Source organism: Aspergillus puulaauensis, chromosome 1 (assembly GCF_016861865.1).
Source record: "Aspergillus puulaauensis MK2 DNA, chromosome 1, nearly complete sequence".
Classification (NCBI taxonomy): domain Eukaryota; kingdom Fungi; phylum Ascomycota; class Eurotiomycetes; order Eurotiales; family Aspergillaceae; genus Aspergillus; species Aspergillus puulaauensis.
Genome location: NC_054857.1, coordinates 5,901,656 through 5,923,324, shown reverse-complemented (window position 1 = coordinate 5,923,324; position 21,669 = coordinate 5,901,656). Strand labels below are relative to the sequence as shown.

The window sequence follows — 21,669 nt, the reverse complement described above, 5'->3', positions numbered from 1 at the left end:
CCCCCCACTGCATTGCTTGATAGCTCGTCCGTCTTCCGCCGGAACCGATGGCTCAGACTTGCTCCTCCTCAGGCCGTAGATCCACAAGATATGAGGGGATGACCCAGGGATCTTGCGGATGAGTGAATCTATGACCAAGATACAGTATAAAAAACGCCGGCAGGCCAATGTACGATGATATAAATGACGCAGTGGACCACTGGGACGGGAAAAAGACAGTAAACCCGTTCAACAGACAAAGGACGCTGAAAACGAAGAGGGTGATCCATGATGTATACGGCTGTAAAGAGGATCTCTGCGTGAGCTCCTCCTTGAGGACTTGCTGCACCTGGCATGCCCGTCGAAATCGGAGGTAGGTGATGGAGCAACAGACCCAGGACAAAAACGCTCCAGTATTGACCAAGTTGACCAGCCAGTTCAGGATCTCCGCCGAGGAGGAGTTGAGAGTCAAATAAGCCAGCAGCGAGACACAAGATGTTGCTGCTACTGCATAGATGGGAACTCCCTTTGCAGTACACCGTTGAAAGATGCACGGCGCGGCTCCCTCCACAGCCATGGAGTGCAGAGACCGGCTGGATAGATAAAGGAATGCATTCCCTGCTGACCACGCAGCTATCAAAGCCACAGCATTTATGACGCTGCTCAAGCCGCCTATGCCAGCGAGGCGAATGCCAGCTACCCAGGGCGAGGCTGCAGCGTCGCTGCCACTTGTCAGTGTGGGTGCGTTAGACGGGCAGACGACAGAGATTCCAATAACGCTGCCAACAAAAAGGACAATCAAACGCCAGGTAAAATGTTTCGCGACTCTGGGGATATTCTTCCTAGGCTCTTGGATCTCTGCTGCTGTTCCAGCCACCATTTCAGGCGTAAAGGTAAAAGGCAGAGCACTGCTAAGGACAGTCGCGATGACGGCAACAAGCCGGCCTATATCCCCTTCCAGAATTAGAGTATTCGTTGCGCCTGGATCTTTCCAATAGTGGAACCCGAGCCTGTTACGGTTCGGGCCTCCTCCCCAGAACAGCACAAACGAGAGAAGAAGCAGGCCGATAATGGTCGCCAGCTTTACTCCGGCGAAAACGAATTCTGCCTCGCCGTAATAGCGCACTGGAAGGACATTGAGAGCGACAAGAAGCACTAAGCAAATGGTTATCCAGACGGCGCTGCTGACACCGGGCTGCCAAAAGTCTATAATGATTGCGCATGCTGTGAGCTCAAAGGGGACGAGGACGGCAAAGGAGTACACGTAGAGCCAGCCCATGGCAAATCCAAGGCTTCTCGATACAAAGCGACGACCGTACCGACTCATAGATCCGCCGCGAACTGGGAGAAATGTTACGATCTCGATGATGCCCGTGAGGATAAAGTACACCAGAATCGAGACAACAACGTAGCTCCCAACTAGGAAGGCTGGTCCACCTGTTGCCAGCGTCTTGCCGGTAGTGATAAAGAGACCAGTCCCAACAGTGCCACCCCAGGCAATGAACAGCGCATGGCGTGCTTTCAGACCTCGTTGTGTTGAGGGAAGATTGCGCGGCGACTCAATGTCCAACGAACCAACCTGACTTTCCCGGTCGGCATCCTGTGTCTTGTCTTGGCCGTGTTTGTCTTTTAACGAGGGAGTATTATTCATAGCTTCCGAGATGAGGCAATGTGTACTGAACGATGTAGTTTCCTGCAGTCTGGTTTATAAATACATCATGCTGCCCAGTCCGACATCCTTATCTCGTATCCTGGGATTTGGTTCTTCAACAAATATCAGACTATCTTTATCGATCAGAATCCAGCACCGAGTCTCGTATCTCGAACGACAATTGGTTGGTCGGTCATTTCTCTTGTCATCTGGAAGGGGTGGTTGTCGGACGTTCCGACTGATAAGCCCTTATGATAAGGATGATACTTGTCGTTATACTCGTCGTCCGCGTTCCATCGGACCATCCGCCTCCTACTAAGTATATCATCTTGTGCAGAGTGTGACCACCCCTTTCGGCCACCAACAAATGCACATCATTTGAGCATACTGGTAGGTACCACACCACAATGCGGAAAACCTGAGGAGGACGCGCCTTACTCCACGCTTTTGGTTCATGGGCCCAATACCCAGCCACCCAAGAACCTGCAGCCAGCTGTCCGATATTATAACCCTTGCATATAGGGTAGGCCTGTGTACAATCGCCGTGAATTGCTGGCCGGCGAATCGGTGATTGATAATGATGTAATTCGGATGCGGGGGATGGCTGAATGTGTATGGGCGTAGAGTGCCGTCACTTCCGTCCACATTGTTTGATTTGGAGAAGTTGGAGTTGTTCCGAGGGTGTGGGTTGAGCTAGACAAGAATGCTTGGGAATGCTTAGCGACCAGCCACTGGTGGTTGTCTATAGGGTTTGGAGCAACCCTTGCAGTCGGCGCACTGACATTCTCGGACCCTAGGCCCGGGCTGTAAAGGAATGGCCCAACGTCCTTCCCTGATATTGATTGTTTTCATAACGTACAACTATTGTATTCGGTGCCCTCCGTCCACAACCAATCCTTCTGTCCGCGAGTACTCCATTTGTCCGTAAGAACGTCCCCCGTACCCAATAGAACGTTATAAGAATGACATCCCCTGAGAAGGCTGGGTGAATGATCAGAAAACGAATAATCCCTCGGGAGATATACTCAAAATCTCTAATTGAACTCAGCTACTATGATTACCAGCACGGGCCTGCTATATATCGGTAGCTTTATTGCTACTGTCGGGGCCCTGGCGGTTGGCAGACGGGGCCCTGTATCCGCAAAGTCCCATCCTATCGTCGACCTCGGCTATGCCAAGTATCAAGGCGTAAGACCAGATAACGGGGTAGACCGATTTCTCGGCATCAGGTATGCAGCGGCGCCTGTCGGCAATCTCAGGTTTCGGGCTCCGGAGGACCCAGGCGCGGAGTCCAAGGTGCAGGATGCTTCCAACGTCAGTTCCATGTCAAGAGTATGATGGTGCCTTTATATGAATGCTGAAGCGGATTACAGTATGCTCCCAACTGCCTAGGTGTGTCTGAGTCGTTTGGAGTACCGCAAACCCCAAACGCCATGGCAGCTGAAGACTGCCTGTTCGTAAACGTCTTCAAACCTTCCAATGCAACGGAAGACTCCAAGCTCCCTGTCTGGGTTTGGATCACAGGAGGCGGTTATGCAAATTCCTACTGGGTCAATTTCGACGGGACAAACATCGTCCAGGAATCTGGTGGTAACATAGTCTTTGTGGAATTTAGCTATCGAGTCGGGGCCCTTGGATTTCTCGCAAGTGAGCAAGTCCGGCATAACGGGGACCTTAATGTGGGACTATTGGACCAGAGAAAGCTTTTGCACTGGGTCCAGAAGTATATCCATAAGGTAAGCCTATCTGAGTTCAGCAGGGACAGACCAGCGAATGCTCGAAGCCGGGCAACTAATAAGTGCATGTCCGCAGTTTGGTGGTGATCCAAAGCAGGTTGTCATTCACGGCGCTTCAGCTGGTGCAGGCTCGGTAGCATATCATCTCACAGCCTACGAAGGCCAGAAGGATAACCAATTGTTTGCCGGGGGCATCGTACAAGATTCATTCTGGCCCCCGCAGAGGACAGTCGCAGAAATGGAATTCCAGTACTGGCAGCTACTGTCGAACACTAACTGCTCTATACTGCAGTGCCTTCGCTCGGTCGACATTGGTTTATTTCAGACAGCAACCCAGTCACTGCCCTTCCCGGACGGCGCGAGCGACAACCCCTTGCCGCTATTCTACTGGCTCCCTGTAGTGGATGGTGATATGGTGCCGGACCGCTTATACAACCTCTTTGAGCGAGGCAGGTTTGTCCATGTGCCTGTTCTCGTAGGAGACGACACGGATGAGGGAAGCCAGTATGCATTTAACGCGAGTACCGCCAGTGAAGTGTCCGTTTTTCTGAAGAATAATTATCCCAATCTTTCACAGGACCAACTTCAAGAAATTAACAACCTATACCCACGCATGGAGCCTCTGCCAAAGCACAATGCTTATTTCCCTTCCGCAAGTGCGGCGTACGGCGATATGACCTTCACCTGCCCAGGAAATGAAATATCCGCGGCTCTCGCACGATATTATGACCCACAGAGAGTGTGGAACTACAGATACAACGTGCTAGATCCAGACACTGTTGCGAAGGGTCTGGGCGTACACCACGACCAGGAATGGTGGTCTATCTTCGGGCCAGTCCAAGCCGCAGAGTCCGAACCAGCTTCAGATAAAACGACAAATGCCGCAATGGTTCCTATTACGAGGCACTATTGGATCAGCTTTGTTCGATCGCTGAATCCCAACACCTTCAAGGTGCCGCAGGCACCAGAATGGCAGCCCTGGAACTCGGGAGCAGGCCAACGATTACGGCTACAGACTAATAGCACCGAGATGGAGGCTGTTCCGCAAAACCAGACTGAAAAGTGTGACTTTTGGAGGCGCCTGGCTGTCAGCACGGAGCAGTAGGCTATTGAGATGTCCAGTGTAGGCGGGCAGTTAGATTTGACCCTCAATCAGTGCCTCGGGGCATCAACGGATCCATGGCTACATCCTTATTTTTTGAGTTACCAGTCCAGGTGTCATAATGGTGGCGCGTAGACTAAATAAAAAACCTGACAATACATGAAAAAATGCAGATGGAGATAAAATTTTCAAGGCTTCACATGCTGACATCGTGAAGCCTTGGATCCACACCGACCACCAAACTCCGGGCTCAAGGACCACCAATATCCGGCCACCAATTCATAAAGGACGTGCTTCTTCGGATAAATGATCTTTCATCGGAGACCCTGATCTAGCGGTCGACTAATTTTACCAATGTCGAAGCCGAAACAGGTTTGCTATACTATTGACACACATTGAATGTCCCGGGCAGGAATAAGATTTGCACGTTTCTTAGACTTGCCATTGTATGATTTCATTTATGGGCCAAGGGTAGTATATAGTAAATTGACCAGTGGTACCATGTGGCTCTATTGCAGCAAAAGTCATGTAATGAAGTTATCATACAACGAAAACAGAAAACGATGAACAGTATACGAATTGCTACTAATTGCACCCTTACAGATATATAATCAAGTAGCGGAAAATTAGAATCTTCCTCTTAGCCCACCTCGCTCCACGCCACCCCAGAGTATAAACTTGGGCTCCAGCCCCTTCCCAGCATTCTCTGCTTGCTCCAACCCCTCATCCTTCGGGAGAAGTACCACATTTCCATGATAGAGGATTCCCAATAAGGCCAAAGAGATAAGTGGATCCTGGGTGGTGATGACATGCAACCCTCCTTTCGCAGTGACAAGGCCTTGCTCCTTGGATTGAATAATGACAGAGGTGGCATCATGCACGATGACCGTGGGTGCTTCGGCTTCGGCTTCATTATTCATAGCCCGGTTACCATTTCCAGATACAGATGCCGAAGACGCTCGGTGTGCCATGTATGCGTATCGATGACCGCGACAGACTTGCCCGACGTCCACGGAGATGGACGTGCCAGAATCCAATTCCAGACGCAGTTCCAGTTGTCGGGTTGCGACTGATGAAGAGGCCAAACGAGGCACCACTGGCCGAACTTCGATGGTGGCTCTTTGGACAGAATGGCTCCCTGTGTCTAGCGGGTAAGAAGCCGGAGCCTGCGCTGCTGCAACTCCAGCAGAGATTTCCACGCGAGGGGCAAGGTAGTAGTCCTGCATTTTGTAATCGAAAACAATATCATCGGTAGAAACCTCAACCAGCCGAGCCGGAATATACTGTAGGAGATGGAACGGGGTGTCCCCACCAGCCAAAACCGCAGGGAGAACAAGACCGTGGGCGTACTGGAAGCCGTATCCTCGGCTACTTGTCGAGCCCACGGCATCCTGTCCAAGGATACCCGGCGCCAGAAGGGCCTGTGCGAGCTTGACAACCGCCACCTGCGATACCTGTTTGGTCCAAAGCTGGACGAGGAATTCAGAACGGCGAGGCTCCAGGTAGCGCATACCCCGAGCAGCTTGACCATTAATAGGAATAACGACGTCTTCGTAGTTCTTGAAAGGTAGGAGGGCGTCGCGCAGAAGGACCATCTGGTGCATATACTCGTTGAACAGCTGCATCAGGTGAGGGGCGCTGCGAGGCCCAAACATCAGATCAACATTCGGCTTCGTGAGCAGGTGGCCTTCACATGGACTGCGGAGGTACAGGTCGGGATTTGAAACAGCACCGGTGTGGCTGCGTGCGTATTGCACCAGCGTTTTACCGATTCTCCGGGCTTGGTCGGCGATCTCTGTGCGCGAGTCGTCGAGGTCTTTGTTGGGGAAGTGCATTGAAGCTTCGCGCGTGTTGGTGTCCAGGTTCGCAGCAAGATTGTCCAGCAACTGGCATCGTGACGACCGAACGTCGGGAGGGTCAGGGCCCATGCGAAAGACGACAGTATCAAGCAGCGGAGCAAAGCTCTCGACGAGCTGACGGGGTGTGTATAGGCCAGACTTGAGAGCCCAGGCCTCGCGAGGCTTGTTCGTGTCGTGCACGCCAGCATCGGGATTGGGGTTGATACTATGCCCGAGGAGAATACCAGCACCTCGCCGACCCATGGCAGGCAGTTGGAAGGGTTTTCGTTCTGTTACAGGTCGCAGACTCATGGCTCTTATCATATCAAAATCCCTAGTAGAGACGGTATAAGCCAAGGCCCGGTCAGCGGTAGGCATCGCTGATTATATAGCTTATTCAACTTCATGGTATATTGTCTTAAGAATCAGGAGCTGACAAATTCAATCTCTCGATTTACCCATCTTTTGGTTATGATTCAGTTCAATGCATTCCGGTTTATGGCGGAGAATTGTGGTCGTAGAGACGCCGGGGAAAAGTGGTCGGTCGACAACGGAACTCCGATGCACAAGAAATATTATTTAAGTGATGCAGTGTACAATAAGGTCCATTTTAGCAAAACTGCTCCAATGCACAGAGAACAATAAGAGCTCGCAGCTGGTTGGAGTCACCAAACCCAGCGGTGGATTGTGCCCTCACGCGGAGATCATTCTTGCTAATGACTGAAAAAAGAGACCGCAGTGACCACTGGCAAGTATGCTCAACGTCCGTGAAGACCGAAAATGGATCGCTAAGGTTCGGCGCAGTGGCAATTTCTTTCTCCCACTCTTCTTCTGTGCGAGCGGCCCAGAGATTCTGCGAGCATGGTAGAGGCATTTTCAGGATCAACTCATCACCGAGTGGCTGATAGTACACCGATTGACCCTTGGATTGATTGTCACGGTTGCTCAGGAAGTTGACGATATTGGCCAGGAAGACGGTGCGCCGGGCGCTTTCAGCGACAACCCATTTAGCCCAGGTGCCAGCAGACGGCAACAAAGAGGCATCGTATGTTTCTGCATACTTCTCCGAGTACCCCCGGGCCATTCGAGCCAGGAATGGGGCCTTGATAAGACCACGAGGGCGTGGCTTCCAGCGATTTCCCTCGTCAGCCGGGGAAAGATCCAGGATCTCGTACAGGAGCATGGCATGCAGGGCGTCCCATTGTTCCATGCAGTCGTAGTTGGGCTAACGGCGTTAGTTTCATTCCGTGTGCTGGTATTCCAGACGCCCTACATATGCTTCGATTATACTATGCCGTTGGGCGTCCATGGTGCGTCTCACAAAAGGTGCACCCTGCTTCGAAAGCAATCCACTTGCACAGCAGATTGCAACCGGCGTCAGAGCCAGGACGGTCATGTCGGGCACGTCTTCGCTGAAGAGACTCCGATGTGCAAATGGGCAGTAAAAATCATCTCTCATTAATAACATTGGATATTGCATTAGCAGTCGCAGACACTGGGACGAGTCAGGGTGCTCTACAAGGGTTGTATTTCGGAACCCTGTAACATCAGACATTCCCAACAAGTCATAATGTTGCGGGGCGTGCTGCGGTGTGGATACGAGGTTAGAATCGGTGTTCGGGAGGACTGGCAATGAGAGTGCGTCGTCAATCACGTCCATGGGGATGTCATCCAACTCCAAGTACCAGGGAAGGCTGTGCGATCCCCACAGGTCGAATTGAACACTGGATTCCGTAGTATTGGCAGGGTCAGTAGCTTTGGAAGACGCTGTGGTCGCGTATACGCAGGAAATTCCCCGTTTCGCACAGCGCGAACAGATCGGATGGGAATAGCAGCACCTTGCCTTTGCCTGGACGCATGCATTGCACGCTTTCTGGCGGGTGGTGGGGTTTTTCTGCAGGCAGCGCCGTCGATGGCGCATTACCAGGTCTCCTACGTTGTTCAGCAAGGCTTAAAGTTTACTCCCAGGGGGTACATACGCCGCGTATATGTCTTGAAGCATTTCGGACATTGGTGACGATGGCTGGGCTCGTCGGACATGATGGAAGTAAGTCCAGGCTGAACAGATAGTAGCAGATTATCAGTAGATGATGTTAGTTAACTAGTTAACTAGTTAGCTCTTATCAAGGATTATTAATCTGTTTGTTGTTCGATTTCAAATCAGCTTGAACAAATAATGTAACTGGAATGACAATCACACCATATTCAGTAAGTACTTCACCACTTCTCTTGAACCATATTTACAAGCTTATCTTGTCCACATCCTTCTATGATAGTCATGTAGGAGTAGCTATGCATCTTAATTTGAAGATATTCCAGAAAATTATTAATATACTCTTTCGTAACTAACTTATGTACACCCGAGTTAAGTTAGCTACGTAGTTATCTAATAATGCAGCTTACATAAAATGCCTCGGCTGGCTAATAATATAGTTAACTACACACAGCTCCCCAATAATTAGGTAATACAGATTTTAGCGCTGCACCAAAAGGGTCAACCGTCCTTGGAGAGGGGTCATTAGGTAGTAGGCACGTGCTTCCAGCAGGTAATCTTATGTCTCCGCACCTCGTACTCGTCGTAAGTTCACCTACTTACGTTGATTTTTTGGCCGTGGGGCCCCGAAATACAAGGAGTTCGTGGTGAATCTATTACCCTTCTCCAGGGTTTCACTCTCCTTTTCCCCCTGAATAACTTCCCCTTTAGACGAACGACGATAAAAGTGATCGATGTAGCGTAGGAAAACCCCGCCGCTAACCACGCTACTTGGACGTCGATCATGTCAAACACAGATCAGTATACTGTTGGTTGGATATGTGCATTGGAGACAGAATATGTTGCTGCGCGGAGCTTTCTTGACAAGAAGCATGGCCGACCCGAAATGTTATCACCAAATGACAACAATCACTACACGCTAGGAGAAATCGCGGGGCACTACATCGTGATTACGGTTCTGCCAGATGGAGAATACGGGTCTTCATCAGCTGCTGGCGTTGCTAGAGATATGGTGCACAGCTTTCCAAATGTTCGATTTGGGCTGATGGTTGGGATTGGTGGTGGTGCCCCTACCACCCAGGACGTCCGTCTCGGCGACGTTGTCGTCAGCTCATCTCGGAGTGGACATGGCGGCTTGCTTCAATATGATTTGGGCAAAGAAGTTCAAGACCAAGGGTTTCATCAGACTTGGTTTTTGAATCAACCACCTCCGATTCTGCGCACAGCCGTATCTGGACTCCAGGCGCAATATGAGGAGGAGGGCCATCAATTGAAGGAAAGCATTGAGAGCGTGCTTGAGGGTAACAAAAGACTGAAACGGAAATACGCGCGGCCTCCCGCTGAAAGCGGCAGGCTTTACAATAGCCAATTTACTCATATACTGGATAGCCAGCCGACCTGTGCTGAACTCTGTGATGATTCCGAGTTAATCTTCCGACCGGAGCGAACCGAGAATGAAGACAATCCTGCTATTCACTACGGGTTGATCGCGTCTGGAAATAGGGTCATTAAAGATGCAATATTTCGGGATAAACTAGCGGCAGAAAAAGGAGTCTTGTGCTTTGAAATGGAGGCAGCTGGACTGGCGAACCATTTCCCTTGCTTGGTCATTCAGGGAATTTGCGACTATGCTGATTCCCACAAATACGAAGAATGGCAAGGCTATGCAGCCATGGCGGCAGCTGCATATACGAAAGACCTCCTCCATCAGATTGTCCCTCAGCGGGTAAACCCCGACCGGAAGGCCCGTGAAGTTTTGGATGGTTAGTGCTAGCACTGCTCAATCATTGTGTCATCTCTAACTAGTATATCTAACAGGTATTCAAAACCAACTCGAAAATGTGTCTAGGGATGTTCATGATCTTCGGATCATTACCGGCGAATCAGCTAAGGAAATCAACGCTATAACCGAAGATTACATGCTGAAGGAGCTGCCAGTTGCCGCAGGAGCTGAATTTGGAAATTATATGGACCAACATGAAGAGGGATATCTTCCGGGGACGAGAAAGGAGCTTCTCCTTGATATTGAAAAGTGGGCTGCTTGACCAGAAGGTAAATACATCTTCTGGCGTAATGGCTCGGCTGGCACCGCGAAATCTACGATATCACGAACTGTCGCAAAATCTTTTCAACAGCGAGGGCTACTGGGCGCAAGCTTCTTTTTTAAAAGAGGTGAAGGAGATCATGGCACCGCCGCTCGGTTCTTCCCAACGATAACCAAGCAGCTATTGACAAAGATACCAAAAATGAAGCATTAATAATGCATATACTCAAAGAAGACCTCGGAATATCAGCTAAACCACTCAAGGTGCAGTTTGACAAGTTAGTTCTCCAGCCGCTGCTAGGCTTGGAGGAATCGAATTTTCCCATCCAAACCTTGGTGGTTGCGGTTGATGCACTAGATAAATGCGAAAGCGACGACGATATACGCGTTATTCTACATTTAATACCACAACTAAAGCAAATACGCCCGGTTCACCTGCGCATCTTCGTTACCAGTCGACCTGAGCTAGCTATACGGCTAGGCTTCCAAGAGGAAGTCGAAGATGACCACCAAGACTTCATTCTTCACCAGGTCCCCAGCCATATCATCAAGGAAGATATTTCTTTGTTCCTGGAGCACAGGCTTGGTAGGATTCGGAAGAAGCGGTATCTCCCACCAGGCTGGCCAGGAGGCACCAACACCCAGATGCTTATCACAATGTCAGTGCCTTTATTCATTTTTGCCGTCACAATCTGTCGTATTCTTCTAGATTACCAATGGGACCCAGATGATAGTCTCGCAGAAATCCTCATTCATCACACTGACATCTCACAATTGAATGGAACATACCTTCCGGTACTGGATCGCCTCCTGGTCGCACGCGATGGGTCAAAGAAGGTGCAATTAATTGAGGAATATCGGACAGTCCTTGGGACAATAATCCTTCTTGAAAGTCCACTCTCACTCAATGCCCTTGCAACTCTCCTTGGGGTCCAAAAGCATTTTCTTCATATCAGGCTGAATTCCCTTCACTCAATTCTCGACGTACCACATAATGAGACGACACCAATAAGGCTTTTTCATATATCATTACGTGACTGCCTTCTTAACGCCGACACACGTGAGCGCACGCCATTATGGATTGATCAGAAGGAAATAAACCAGAAACTGACATCCCGTTGCCTTCATATCATGCAACAGAAACTGAAGAAGAACATGTGCAATCTTCAAAGCTATGGCGTAGAACGCACGACTATCAACAGCCAGTGTATGAGTGACCATTTGCCACCGGAGCTGCAGTACTCGTGTCGCTATTGGATCCACCACCTAGCGGGAAGCAGATATCCTAGGAGCCAGATTGATGTTATTGCTGCATTTCTCGATGCTCATCTTCTTCATTGGGTGGAAGTGATGAGCATATTGGGAATTGTCTCGGAAGTTCTGGGGAACATCCGTACATTACAATCAGTAACTCAAGTAAGCCCCCACTGCTCCTGTGAGAATGATTCATACTAAATAGGACAAGAAGAACTCCGAGATATCTAAATTTCTACATGATGCGGAGCGGTTTGTTTTGAAGAACAGCCAGATAGCCGATATTACTCCTCTTCAGATCTACGCTTCCGGCCTACTGTTTGCACCAGCGAGGTCAATAGTTAGGCGAAAATTCGGAAAGGACTCTCCTGGTTGGGCGGATGGATACCCAAGGGTCGAGGAGACTTGGAGCCCGGAACTACAGACTCTGGAAGGTCATTCTAAATCGGTTCTGTCTATTGCCTTCTCACCCGACGGCCAGGACCTGGCGTCTGCTTCTAATGACACCACCATCAAGGTCTGGGACTCTGCCACTGGCCATTTAAAGCAGACTCTTAATAGCCACTCTGTTTCCGTTCTATCAGTTGCCTTCTCACCCGACGGCAAGCGCTTGGTATCTACTAGTGATGGGACTATTAAGATTTGGGATTCTGCTACTGGATATCTAAAACAGTCTTTTAAATGCTATCCTGGTCCGGTTCAGTCAGCCGCCTTCTCACCTGATGGCCACCGGCTGGCGTCCACTTCCTATGACAGAACTATCAAAATCTGGGATTCTATTACTGGAAATTTACAGCAGACTATTAGTGCCCATTATGGTCTGGTTGAGTCAGTTGTCTTCTCGCCTAACGGCCAACAGCTGGCCTCCGCTTCCGATGATAGAACTATCAAGATCTGGGATTCTGCTACTGGAACTCTGCAGCAGACTCTCAATGGCCACCTTAATTGGGTTTGGTCAGCGACGTTCTCCCTTGACGGCCAACGGCTGGCGTCCGCCTCCAGTGACAGAACTATTAAAATCTGGGATCCTGTAACTGGGAATTTAGAACAGACCCTCGGGGGCCACTCTGGTCCAGTTTGGTCAGTTGCCTTCTCACCTGATGGCCAACTGCTAGCGTCCACTTCCTATGACGGAACCATCAAGATCTGGTATCCTAATACTGGAGTACTGAAGCAGACTCTTAAAGGCCACTCTAATTCAGTTGTATCAATAACCTTCCGACCTGACGGCCAACAGCTGGCATCCGCTTCCCATGATCGAACCATTAAAATCTGGGATCCTGATACTGACGATATGAAGTATACCCATGAAGGCCATTCCGGCCCGGTTCGATTATTCGCGTTTTCACCTGACGGTCAACGGCTGGCGTCTGTTTCTTCCAATGACCCAACCATCAAAATATGGGATTCCGACACTGGAGGTCTGATGTATACAATACATACTGAGCGTGTTGCAACCAGCGTTAGATTCTCTATTAACAGTCCGCACCTCATAACTAATGTGGGAAATTTCAATATTGCCCAGTTCTATGAGATCAGCTTTCTAAGTTCCCAAGAAACCTCCCCTGAGATTTCTATCATACAAGCAGGCCAGTGGGTGACCATACGGGGTATGAAAGAGCTATGGCTTCCCCAAGAATATCGCCGGCGTTCGGCAATTAAGAACGGTGCTGTGGCACTGGGACTCAGGAGTGGAAGGGTATCCGTGATCAAATTCCGCGATTGAAACAGATTATTCTAATTCATCTCCTATTGATTTCTATTTTCAAATCCCCTTTCAGAAAGAGAGCACTGGAGCACTCAGCACTTTATATTCCCCCCGCCACTGGACAAACCTTGATTTTCGTAAATGTACATAGCGTGGAAACTGAGTAAGTGTACAGATGGTCGCATGCACTGTAGCTGGCCACTGGACAATAATCCATCATCTACATACAGTATACACAGGGTGAAACTACGAATTGATTTCCAATCAGTCTGAATTGAACCCAAATAAATTCCGTATATGAGGCCCTATCATCTACTGTTTCAAGCCTCCATTCAGAACACTTATCCAAGAGACATATAGAAAGAAACAGGACGAAGTCCACCTAGGTTTAAAGGATACAAAGATAAGCTTGAATTTATTGAAAAGTCTTGCGGATGCACTTGCCCCTAGAGTAAGCTGGTCGGGTCCTGGAGTGGCATCTCGGCCTTGAAATTGCAGAGACCTGGAAGCACCTCTACTCAGCAGGACCAAGGCAAATCCTTCCTAACGTAACAACCAACCGAGTGCTGGCGACGAACAAGACCATGGTTGACCGAGGGACCATTGGGTAGGTATACAATCTTCCGAGTGAAGGGGTGGAATAGGTGAAGGTAAAATCTTGAGTAGTTAATCAGGAGGAACAAAGCTGTGCGTAGTCAGTTTAGTAGCATGATATCAAGATATATATTAATCAATTTCAAATCAGAACGAATAATCTGATTGGAAGAAGTTTTAACATGGACTATATCATCGCCAGTCACCCCTGACAAAATCACACCTCACACGCACGTTGATTGATGTCGTCGCATTTTCCAGATTTCCTGTCTACACTGGGACGGCACTCTTCCTCAACGGCATCGATGACTTGCACTGCAGTGCGCCTGTCCGTCCACACCAGCACTGTCGTCCAAACGAGCATCGCCGCACCCACTGCAATCATAGCGTACATCCCAATCTACATTGTGGATAGTCAGCCGAATTGAACATATGGAAAGCGACATGGAAACGTACAGTAAAATCCGGTGCATCATCCGCCCTGTAAAAGATAAGCGGCCACCAGGCCTGGAAGCAATTGCCCGCGGAATTCATACAGGCAATCACACAAGAGCGCAAAGCAGGAGGCTGCCCCCTCATCGAGTCATTAGCCCACGCAAAGAACGTCGCCTGAATGCAGTAGATCGAGCCTGCCCAGTAATACGCCGCGAACTTCGTGGCCACTGTTGTCGGCTTGACGAGTATCATGACAGCATTGGCGATGCAGACAATACCAACATAGTATCCAGACACCCAGCGGTGGCCCCATATATCTGTTCCAATAGCCCAGATAAGCGTACTGGCGATACCAACACCCTGCACAGCAGCCGGCCAGCTGTTCATTTCGAAAACGGTGTATCCTCGCTCGGGATGTGCCTGCATGTAGAGATTCAAGAGCTGTTGGTTTCCCTGGGACTCCGAGCTATTGCCCAAAATCCATAGGAAACAGAAGGCGTACAAGTGCCAGGAGGTAAGTACGCGATTCAGGAAACTTTTGGTGAGAATGGGTTCGCCGCGCTCGACCAAGGGTACACGTTGCCGTGCCAGGCGCTTCTCGTCGTCATTGAGGTAGAAGGCAGAGGTGGTGTAGGGCGTATCCGGAAAGAAGAAATACCCATAAATGGCCACTGGGATAGTGATTATGCCACATATCTAGTGGATGATATTAGAAACTGATTGGCTACACTGAAGCGAGGGAAGAATACCAAGAAGAGCCATTTCCACCCCGGAAGCCCATGGAAACCGTCCATTGAAGAGTAAATGGCGGCTTGCAAGAAACCACCGAACATGCCTCCCGCGAGTCCGCTCGCAGTGAACAGCCCGGTGCGCTGACCAAGTTCGCTTTTGGTATACCAAGAACCCAGGATATACTGAGTCCCGGCAAAGACGCAAGATTCAAAGTACCCCTGGAAGAAGCGGATGGCCATGAGGTCCTGCGGTGTTCGTGCAACGGCATTGATCATGGTGAGTACTGCCCACGCGGTAATCATGGCGGGGAAGAAATGTCTCGGTTTGAAGTAGGTGAGGAGGAGGTTGTTTGGAACAATGCCGCTGAAGGTTACAATAAGTTATCACGGTAGTAGTCTAGGGGCTTTTCAACCAACATTAGGTAGCCCATGGCGTATATCGTCTGTACAGTGGTCAACTGGGCACCGTGGAACCCCAGGTCCTCCTTCATGCCCGAGACATAGGCCTGGGTTATGCTGGCGCGATCAAGATAGTTCCTGTCAGGCAGCCAGGTATATTAGCGTTGTATAGCTAGGACAGTATGAGAGGATTGGATCCATACGTGAAGTATGCGAGACAGCAAAACGTCAGGATAAAAAAGTCGAGCTTCAAGACCAGCCTCCTCTCCAAGGGAGACTGGTTCGCCCTTGTGAAATATTGGCGGATCTGAGCAAAGGCTCTGACGGCCATTATGCGTATTCTAATCTAGCTATAGCTATAGCTGTTGGTTAACGAATAAGAGTTGATGGAGAGGATTATGGCGAATGATGAATCCAGAATGGCACGACTGAATGCCGGTAAAAGGAGTGGAATTCAGGTAATAAAATATGTAGCTTGCTACCGGCTAATTGTTCTATAACCACAAGGTTTCCAGTTTCTGCAGATGGCAGTTGCATATCTCTACGCTATCTGAACGATAACCTCAAATGACCAGGGGTGGCGCTCCACAGATAAAGGCACTGCGCCGATGCTATCCGGCTTAGAGGACAAGAGGCGCTCCGCTTGGCCGAATAATAACGGAAGGAATTACTTTTACTGTTCTGAGTGCGGGGAAGCCTGTCGAGTTGTCATTTTGGAGACGCCTAGGAATAAGTCGAGTCTAGCATGACTCCTGGGAATGCAGTGCGTGACATGGGCTCACTGTCCGAGTACTGAGGCCAGAAGGAATATACTCTTACTGCCATTGCTTATACCTAGATACATGAACATTCCGCGATTGGCATTGACTATAAACATTTACCAGTAATTGAAAAGCCATGGACTAAATACGGTCGATCATGCCTTCAGCTGAGGAATGTACACCTCCCTGGGAACATCATCAAACTTGCCCAAGCTCTTGTGGTCTTCAGGATCGGGGTACTCTCCAGCGAAGAAATCGGCATGCTTCGTGGGATCCGCTGGACGGTCAATATCATACTCGTAGCGTTTCCAGCCGTGCTTACGCGCATCCAAGTAATCAGCCATACAAAAGACGCGGTCGTCCATGGGCTTGTCACGGCCCATGCGGCGCAAAACAGGAGATCCCTTAAGGGGCGAGAGTTCCTGATCGTCAGCAGGCCGCGCAAAGTAGATTACGCCAATGCGGCGGAGGTGACGCTGGTCGACCGGAGGTTGCACAACTCGGTGGATTGTGGCCTTGAACAGACCCCCAGTAAGACGCTCCAGTGCCTCGCCAAAGTTAATCACCAAGGCGTTTGGCTGGTGCTGGACCCAGCGATACTGGCCGTCGCGGTGGTCGAGGACCTGCAAGGCAGCGATGGGCTGTGAGAAGAGGAATGTCCACGAGCCCCAGTCGGTATGACCGGAGAGGAAGATGTCACGGTATTTATCGCTCTCGTCTTTGGGTCGCGGCTCGCACATCATGTACCGAATGTATTCAGTCTTTGAGCCACCGAGGGCGTGTGTGGCGTGAATATCCTCTTCAGGCATCTCGAGAACCATAGCCATGAGGCTAAGCAGCTTCTTCAGGATGTTGTTGCGAATGAAGTGCATGACCTCGTGCGTCTCTTTGAGATAGGGCCGCAGCATCTCCGGGTGTGGTCGGTTCTTGGGGTCATGTACGAGGATGTTGTAGTGGTCAAGCTGCTTGGGGAACCCGCCTTTATGGCCAAGGGGTCCTGCAGGTTTGAAACCGACATACAGACCACGAGCATCTTCTTCCGGGGTCACTATGAGGAATCAGAGGCCCTTCCACGCACGAGGGATGTATTCCGGAATTACCTTCGTAAGGGGCTTTTCCCTCAGCGGGCAATGTCATTATCCCATTTGCAATCTGCATTTGCCGCTGGTACACGGCATCGGAGATCCCATGGTTGGTGAGAGTAAGGAATCCGTGGCCTGTAGCTGCTTCGAAGAGACTGCTGGCGAGTTCCTCCCGACCGGCGGTAGTGTCAAACTTGGCCAGGTCGAGGTTGACGAGCTGGACATAATCCACTGCCAATATTAATTGACCTTAGCAAGTACACTCAGTGGAGTATGGAGTAGACATACAAGGTTCCTTGGTGGGCTCGGCAGGTGTATAAGGGGGGAGCGATGGAGCAGCCATATTGAGGGCAGACTGGGATTTCAACTGCTGGATTACTTCGTTTCGGAGTTGGTGAATCGCAGCCGCAATCGGCCACAATACCCTCCATGGCTTAAGTACGTCAGGACAGTACGGAACGCAGGGTCGCGGGACTACACTACCTGGATGGTCCGTGATGTTGCAAAGCGGATAAAGCGGAGGACGAAATGTATGACCTGAAAGGGTATTTGAGATATGGAGGACGGAGGATAGAGTATGATGCCAATAGGGAGGACATGTGGAAGAGAGGGATGAGAGTACAGGAGGACAGGGAACAAAGAGGAAACCCCTCTCCTTGAATCTAATCCAAGCAAGTCCTACAATTGGCGGGAGATTGGAGACCAAGCAACTAGTCGAGATAGCTTGATAGTGGCGGCCATTCAGAGGACATGGCGGCATCGACTCCAACAGGCCTTTTCCAGATATCGTCCTCAGGCTGGGGTATCCTCCCGTCCCCTTGATCCGACAATCCCCAGCGGACGCTCGATCTCACTCCTCGTCATGGATATGATGGATGTCCTCGCGGCACCGGGCGACCAGGAGAAGCCCTTTGCCTGTCCTACGTGTGCCGTGCGCTTTACAAGACAGGTTGGTCTGGTTGTAGTCAAGTGAGATGTGAACTAATAGTAGCTGGTTGACTAGGAGAATCTGACGAGACATACTGCCTCCGGTGCGTGTAATTACATTTTTTCGGATAAAGCATACTCACGCAGTTATAGTTCATCGCCAGCCAAACCTCAAGCGTTATTCCTGCTCACAATGTGGTGTTGGCTTCGCACGGAGGTTCGTAATGGATTGTTTGATATGTGAAAAGCAGTCGGCATGCTAACCATATTATCTGATTCAGTGATCTTAGAAAGCGGCATATCAGGAAATATCACTTAGTCGAAAGCCCATCCAATGATACTGACGGCCCTAACAATGGATCCAAGCTATCGACACCCGTCCAGCCGTCAATTCCAGCTACTACTTCGACTTCTGGAACATTTGCTAAGCAGAATGTAGATACTGCCTCTATTCAACGTGAGGCGTGTGAAAGACCACCCATGCCGCAATCGTCGGCTGCATTTTCAGCATCCAACATCTCATGGATCTTCAAACTTCCCTTATTCATATCAGCCTATTTCGAAGGCTTTCAACCCATCCTGCCGGTTATCCATCAACCTACATTCGACGCTGCGTCGACACCAGAACCTCTTCTCCAAGCAGTAGCCTGCATTGGTGCCATCTACCATGCCTCCGGTGACCATGGCGATATCAGCCTTGCACTAATACAGTCTGGCATTCAGTCTCTAGATTCATACGTAGAGACACATGGGTGTGCCGGTTTCCGCGAAGTGTGGGTTCTCCAAGCCTACGTGCTGTTCGAGTACTTCGCATTTCATAGTTGCGATGATATCCTCTTTGAAATGGCTCTGGGCATTCACCGGAGGCTGGTACATGCACTAAGGAAATATCAGCTCCTCCAAGACAGCCAGCCGAGCGATGGCCTGGCCGTAATTCCGGATCTGGAGTCGCTCCTGTCAGGGGCCTATGTCGAGCGAGACTGGCGCTCTGCTGTTACAATCGAGGCACGTAAACGGTGCGTATAATCTAGTAGCTTTATGAACTGTGCTAACAAGCATAGTGTTATATACTCCCTCTACTATCTAGACGTCCAGATGTCCATCTGCTGCAACATCCGACCCCTTCTGACCGCACTGGAAATAAAATACGACCTCCCCTGCAGCGAGAACATCTGGTCTGCGCCAACAGCGTCCGCATGGCAGGCTTTCGTTCTCGATCAGGACTGTTCCCTCAACGAAGCAGAAGACGACGCCGCAAATCGTAACCCCCGGCCAGCGCAGGGCGATCTCTACAGCACTCTCATGCACCTTATGAGCCCAGCCCCTCCTGGTAAACGTCTAGGCCTGCTGTGGAGGTCTGCCTTTGCGGGACTTGTTCTGGTAATGCAAATCCAGATGATGGTCCGGGACTTGATCCTAGGGAGTACCTTTCTCTACCACAACATCCGAAGCCAAGATGATAAGGAAAGACGTCGTCTGTCAATTGTACCCGAGTCCGCCCGGGCCCAGGTCATGGAGGCGCTGAACACTCTCGCTGACCTGATGCCGACTGTACAGCAGGTCCAAGAAACTACAGAGGCAAACCTCGGTCATCACGAATTGGACGGAGCGGCCACAGCTGATGTCGGTCTGTGGAACCAGGTGTGGATCGCATGGCACTACACAGTCCTATGTTTAACGCACCAGGACGGACTGCTCACCAATGGAGTTGTCGAATACGGACTGCCAACTGCAATTTCAACCTCATGGGAGTTGGGGAAGCCGAGGTCAAAGCATCTGCGAGATGTTTACGAAGACCGAGATGTAATCAGGGTAGCTGCCAGTCTGGAAAATATCCAAGGTCTTCTCATGGATTCTGTCGGCGTTGTGAATCAAGGTACCGACCGCGTGCCGGAGGATCCATTCATAACCATACTGGGCTTCAAGTCGTGTCTAATGGGATGGCGTACTGTGCGCCTGCTGGCTCTTGGACTTCAAGAACGCTCTGGCTCTCATTCAAATGTCTACAAGATCTCAGCGAGGGTTTTAATGCAGAACATATTGACTTCAATAGGACTAAAGGACGAGAAGGTGAGCAGACATGCAGACGGGCAACAAGGAGTAACTCCTGGGAGCGCAAAAGGCTTTTCCATTCTTAATGGATACGAAGCCCAATATCTTTCATGCGTCGAGGCGGTGGTTGCAAAGAGAAACATGTGGCCCGTCACGACCTGGATTGAAGCGGTTTTTGCGGAGGCCGGTGCTTCGACTTCTTGATTTTCCGTAATAGTTACGAGTAATGAATACTGCATATATGTATCTTAATAGGTCTATAAGCCGGCTACAGCCCATCGTAGTCAGGATAAGTCCCACTAGCCACCTCCTTGATCACATTAGGCCCGAGGATACTGTCAAAGATCCCATCCTTGTCGTTGCGGATACGCATGTAATACTCGTGGACGATGGGATGCTTCTCTGCCCATGACTTCGTGAAGACCTGCCACCATGTGTCAGTAGAGGACATAATAAACAGTGTTCCTGCCGTACGTATTGGTACCCTCTCGCCAACCCCGAGACAACAAACAAATCAGCCAAAGTCAGGGTGTCCCCAACCAGAAACTGTTTTCCCTTGATTTCCTTCTCGATGGCGCGGATGGTGAGTTCACAGCCCTGCTCGGCCTTCTCTAGGATCTCGGGGCTGGATGGTGCTCTCCCAATGATAGGCTGGATCCAGGCCATAATGGGCGGCAGGAGCTCATAGTTAGTAAAAGACGCCCATCGCAGAATCGTTGTCTCCTCTCGTAGGTTTGAGCCGTGCAGTGTACTCTTCGGGTCCTGATGAGAGACTTGTTGTGCCGTTAGTAGATGGGTCTATTGAAATCAATCACTTTGAACCGATGGAGCCTCACGGAACCAAGCAACGGCATTACTCTCATAGACACAGAAACCGTCGGTAGTCTCGAACGCAGGGACCTTTCCAGTATGGAATTTGGCTAAATACTCCTCTCCGACACCCCCTTTCTCGGGATAGACCTTGATCGGGAAGGCGTTGCAGATTTCGACGTCGAGCTTGAGGTACTTGGCGACGAACACCACCATGGTTGACCGAGGGGCCTTGGGGTAGGTATACAATTTTCCGAGTGACATGGTTGACTAATTGATGCAAGATACAGTTCAGTGTGTGGATTCAGAAGTGAGGTAGCTGTCAGTGGGCAATTTCCCTACTATGATGTCCAAATATATATCAACTCAGGGTCGGTGGAGTGCCGGAGTCACTCGCCATCGCGGGCAGGCTGCCCAAGCCCAGCATTTTCGACAATTTCCTATCGTGATTATCACGTTGAATTACAGTGAAAGAGGAGTGAAGTCAAAGAGTGAGGGACAGAGTTGGTGGAGTGAGGGGAGTGGGAGGAGCTCCTCCGGCAGGACTTATCTGATCTACGCTCCTGCCAAATC

General features: G+C 50.1%; 11 protein-coding genes across 11 annotated transcripts; 4 read left to right on the top strand and 7 right to left on the bottom strand.

Annotated features, from left to right (window-relative positions):
- Window positions 1-52: 52 nt before the first annotated feature.
- On the bottom strand, window positions 53-1,630 carry APUU_12354S (uncharacterized protein; the record flags this gene model as incomplete). The annotated part of the gene is made up of 1 exon (XM_041698546.1): window positions 53-1,630. The coding sequence occupies one exon, from the start codon at window positions 1,628-1,630 to the stop codon at window positions 53-55; it is 1,578 nt and encodes a 525-aa protein (XP_041551720.1).
- Window positions 1,631-2,683: 1,053 nt separating this feature from the next.
- APUU_12353A (uncharacterized protein) lies at window positions 2,684-4,471 on the top strand (the record flags this gene model as incomplete). The annotated part of the gene is made up of 3 exons (XM_041698545.1): window positions 2,684-2,944; window positions 3,004-3,366; window positions 3,443-4,471. The coding sequence occupies 3 exons, from the start codon at window positions 2,684-2,686 to the stop codon at window positions 4,469-4,471; spliced, it is 1,653 nt and encodes a 550-aa protein (XP_041551719.1).
- A 623-nt stretch (window positions 4,472-5,094) lies between these two features.
- Window positions 5,095-6,684, bottom strand: APUU_12352S (uncharacterized protein; the record flags this gene model as incomplete). Its single annotated transcript, XM_041698544.1, has 1 exon — window positions 5,095-6,684. One exon carries the CDS (start codon window positions 6,682-6,684, stop codon window positions 5,095-5,097), a length of 1,590 nt encoding a protein of 529 aa, XP_041551718.1.
- Window positions 6,685-6,916: 232 nt separating this feature from the next.
- On the bottom strand, window positions 6,917-7,966 carry APUU_12351S (uncharacterized protein; the record flags this gene model as incomplete). Its single annotated transcript, XM_041698543.1, has 2 exons — window positions 6,917-7,531; window positions 7,580-7,966. The coding sequence occupies 2 exons, from the start codon at window positions 7,964-7,966 to the stop codon at window positions 6,917-6,919; spliced, it is 1,002 nt and encodes a 333-aa protein (XP_041551717.1).
- Window positions 7,967-9,083: 1,117 nt separating this feature from the next.
- APUU_12350A (5'-methylthioadenosine/S-adenosylhomocysteine nucleosidase family protein) lies at window positions 9,084-10,344 on the top strand (the record flags this gene model as incomplete). Its single annotated transcript, XM_041698542.1, has 2 exons — window positions 9,084-10,062; window positions 10,118-10,344. The coding sequence occupies 2 exons, from the start codon at window positions 9,084-9,086 to the stop codon at window positions 10,342-10,344; spliced, it is 1,206 nt and encodes a 401-aa protein (XP_041551716.1).
- Window positions 10,345-10,559: 215 nt separating this feature from the next.
- APUU_12349A (WD40 repeat domain-containing protein) lies at window positions 10,560-13,323 on the top strand (the record flags this gene model as incomplete). The annotated part of the gene is made up of 2 exons (XM_041698540.1): window positions 10,560-11,759; window positions 11,812-13,323. The coding sequence occupies 2 exons, from the start codon at window positions 10,560-10,562 to the stop codon at window positions 13,321-13,323; spliced, it is 2,712 nt and encodes a 903-aa protein (XP_041551715.1).
- Window positions 13,324-14,116: 793 nt separating this feature from the next.
- On the bottom strand, window positions 14,117-15,341 carry APUU_12348S (uncharacterized protein; the record flags this gene model as incomplete). Its single annotated transcript, XM_041698539.1, has 3 exons — window positions 14,117-14,299; window positions 14,356-15,030; window positions 15,084-15,341. 3 exons carry the CDS (start codon window positions 15,339-15,341, stop codon window positions 14,117-14,119), a joined length of 1,116 nt encoding a protein of 371 aa, XP_041551714.1.
- Window positions 15,342-15,436: 95 nt separating this feature from the next.
- APUU_12347S (uncharacterized protein) lies at window positions 15,437-15,795 on the bottom strand (the record flags this gene model as incomplete). The annotated part of the gene is made up of 2 exons (XM_041698538.1): window positions 15,437-15,602; window positions 15,668-15,795. 2 exons carry the CDS (start codon window positions 15,793-15,795, stop codon window positions 15,437-15,439), a joined length of 294 nt encoding a protein of 97 aa, XP_041551713.1.
- Window positions 15,796-16,380: 585 nt separating this feature from the next.
- On the bottom strand, window positions 16,381-17,650 carry APUU_12346S (uncharacterized protein; the record flags this gene model as incomplete). Its single annotated transcript, XM_041698537.1, has 3 exons — window positions 16,381-17,273; window positions 17,326-17,538; window positions 17,596-17,650. 3 exons carry the CDS (start codon window positions 17,648-17,650, stop codon window positions 16,381-16,383), a joined length of 1,161 nt encoding a protein of 386 aa, XP_041551712.1.
- Window positions 17,651-18,169: 519 nt separating this feature from the next.
- Window positions 18,170-20,490, top strand: APUU_12345A (C2H2-type zinc finger protein; the record flags this gene model as incomplete). The annotated part of the gene is made up of 5 exons (XM_041698536.1): window positions 18,170-18,256; window positions 18,311-18,338; window positions 18,388-18,451; window positions 18,516-19,250; window positions 19,296-20,490. 5 exons carry the CDS (start codon window positions 18,170-18,172, stop codon window positions 20,488-20,490), a joined length of 2,109 nt encoding a protein of 702 aa, XP_041551711.1.
- A 64-nt stretch (window positions 20,491-20,554) lies between these two features.
- Window positions 20,555-21,360, bottom strand: APUU_12344S (glutathione S-transferase family protein; the record flags this gene model as incomplete). The annotated part of the gene is made up of 3 exons (XM_041698535.1): window positions 20,555-20,710; window positions 20,761-21,059; window positions 21,123-21,360. The coding sequence occupies 3 exons, from the start codon at window positions 21,358-21,360 to the stop codon at window positions 20,555-20,557; spliced, it is 693 nt and encodes a 230-aa protein (XP_041551710.1).
- Window positions 21,361-21,669: the final 309 nt, after the last annotated feature.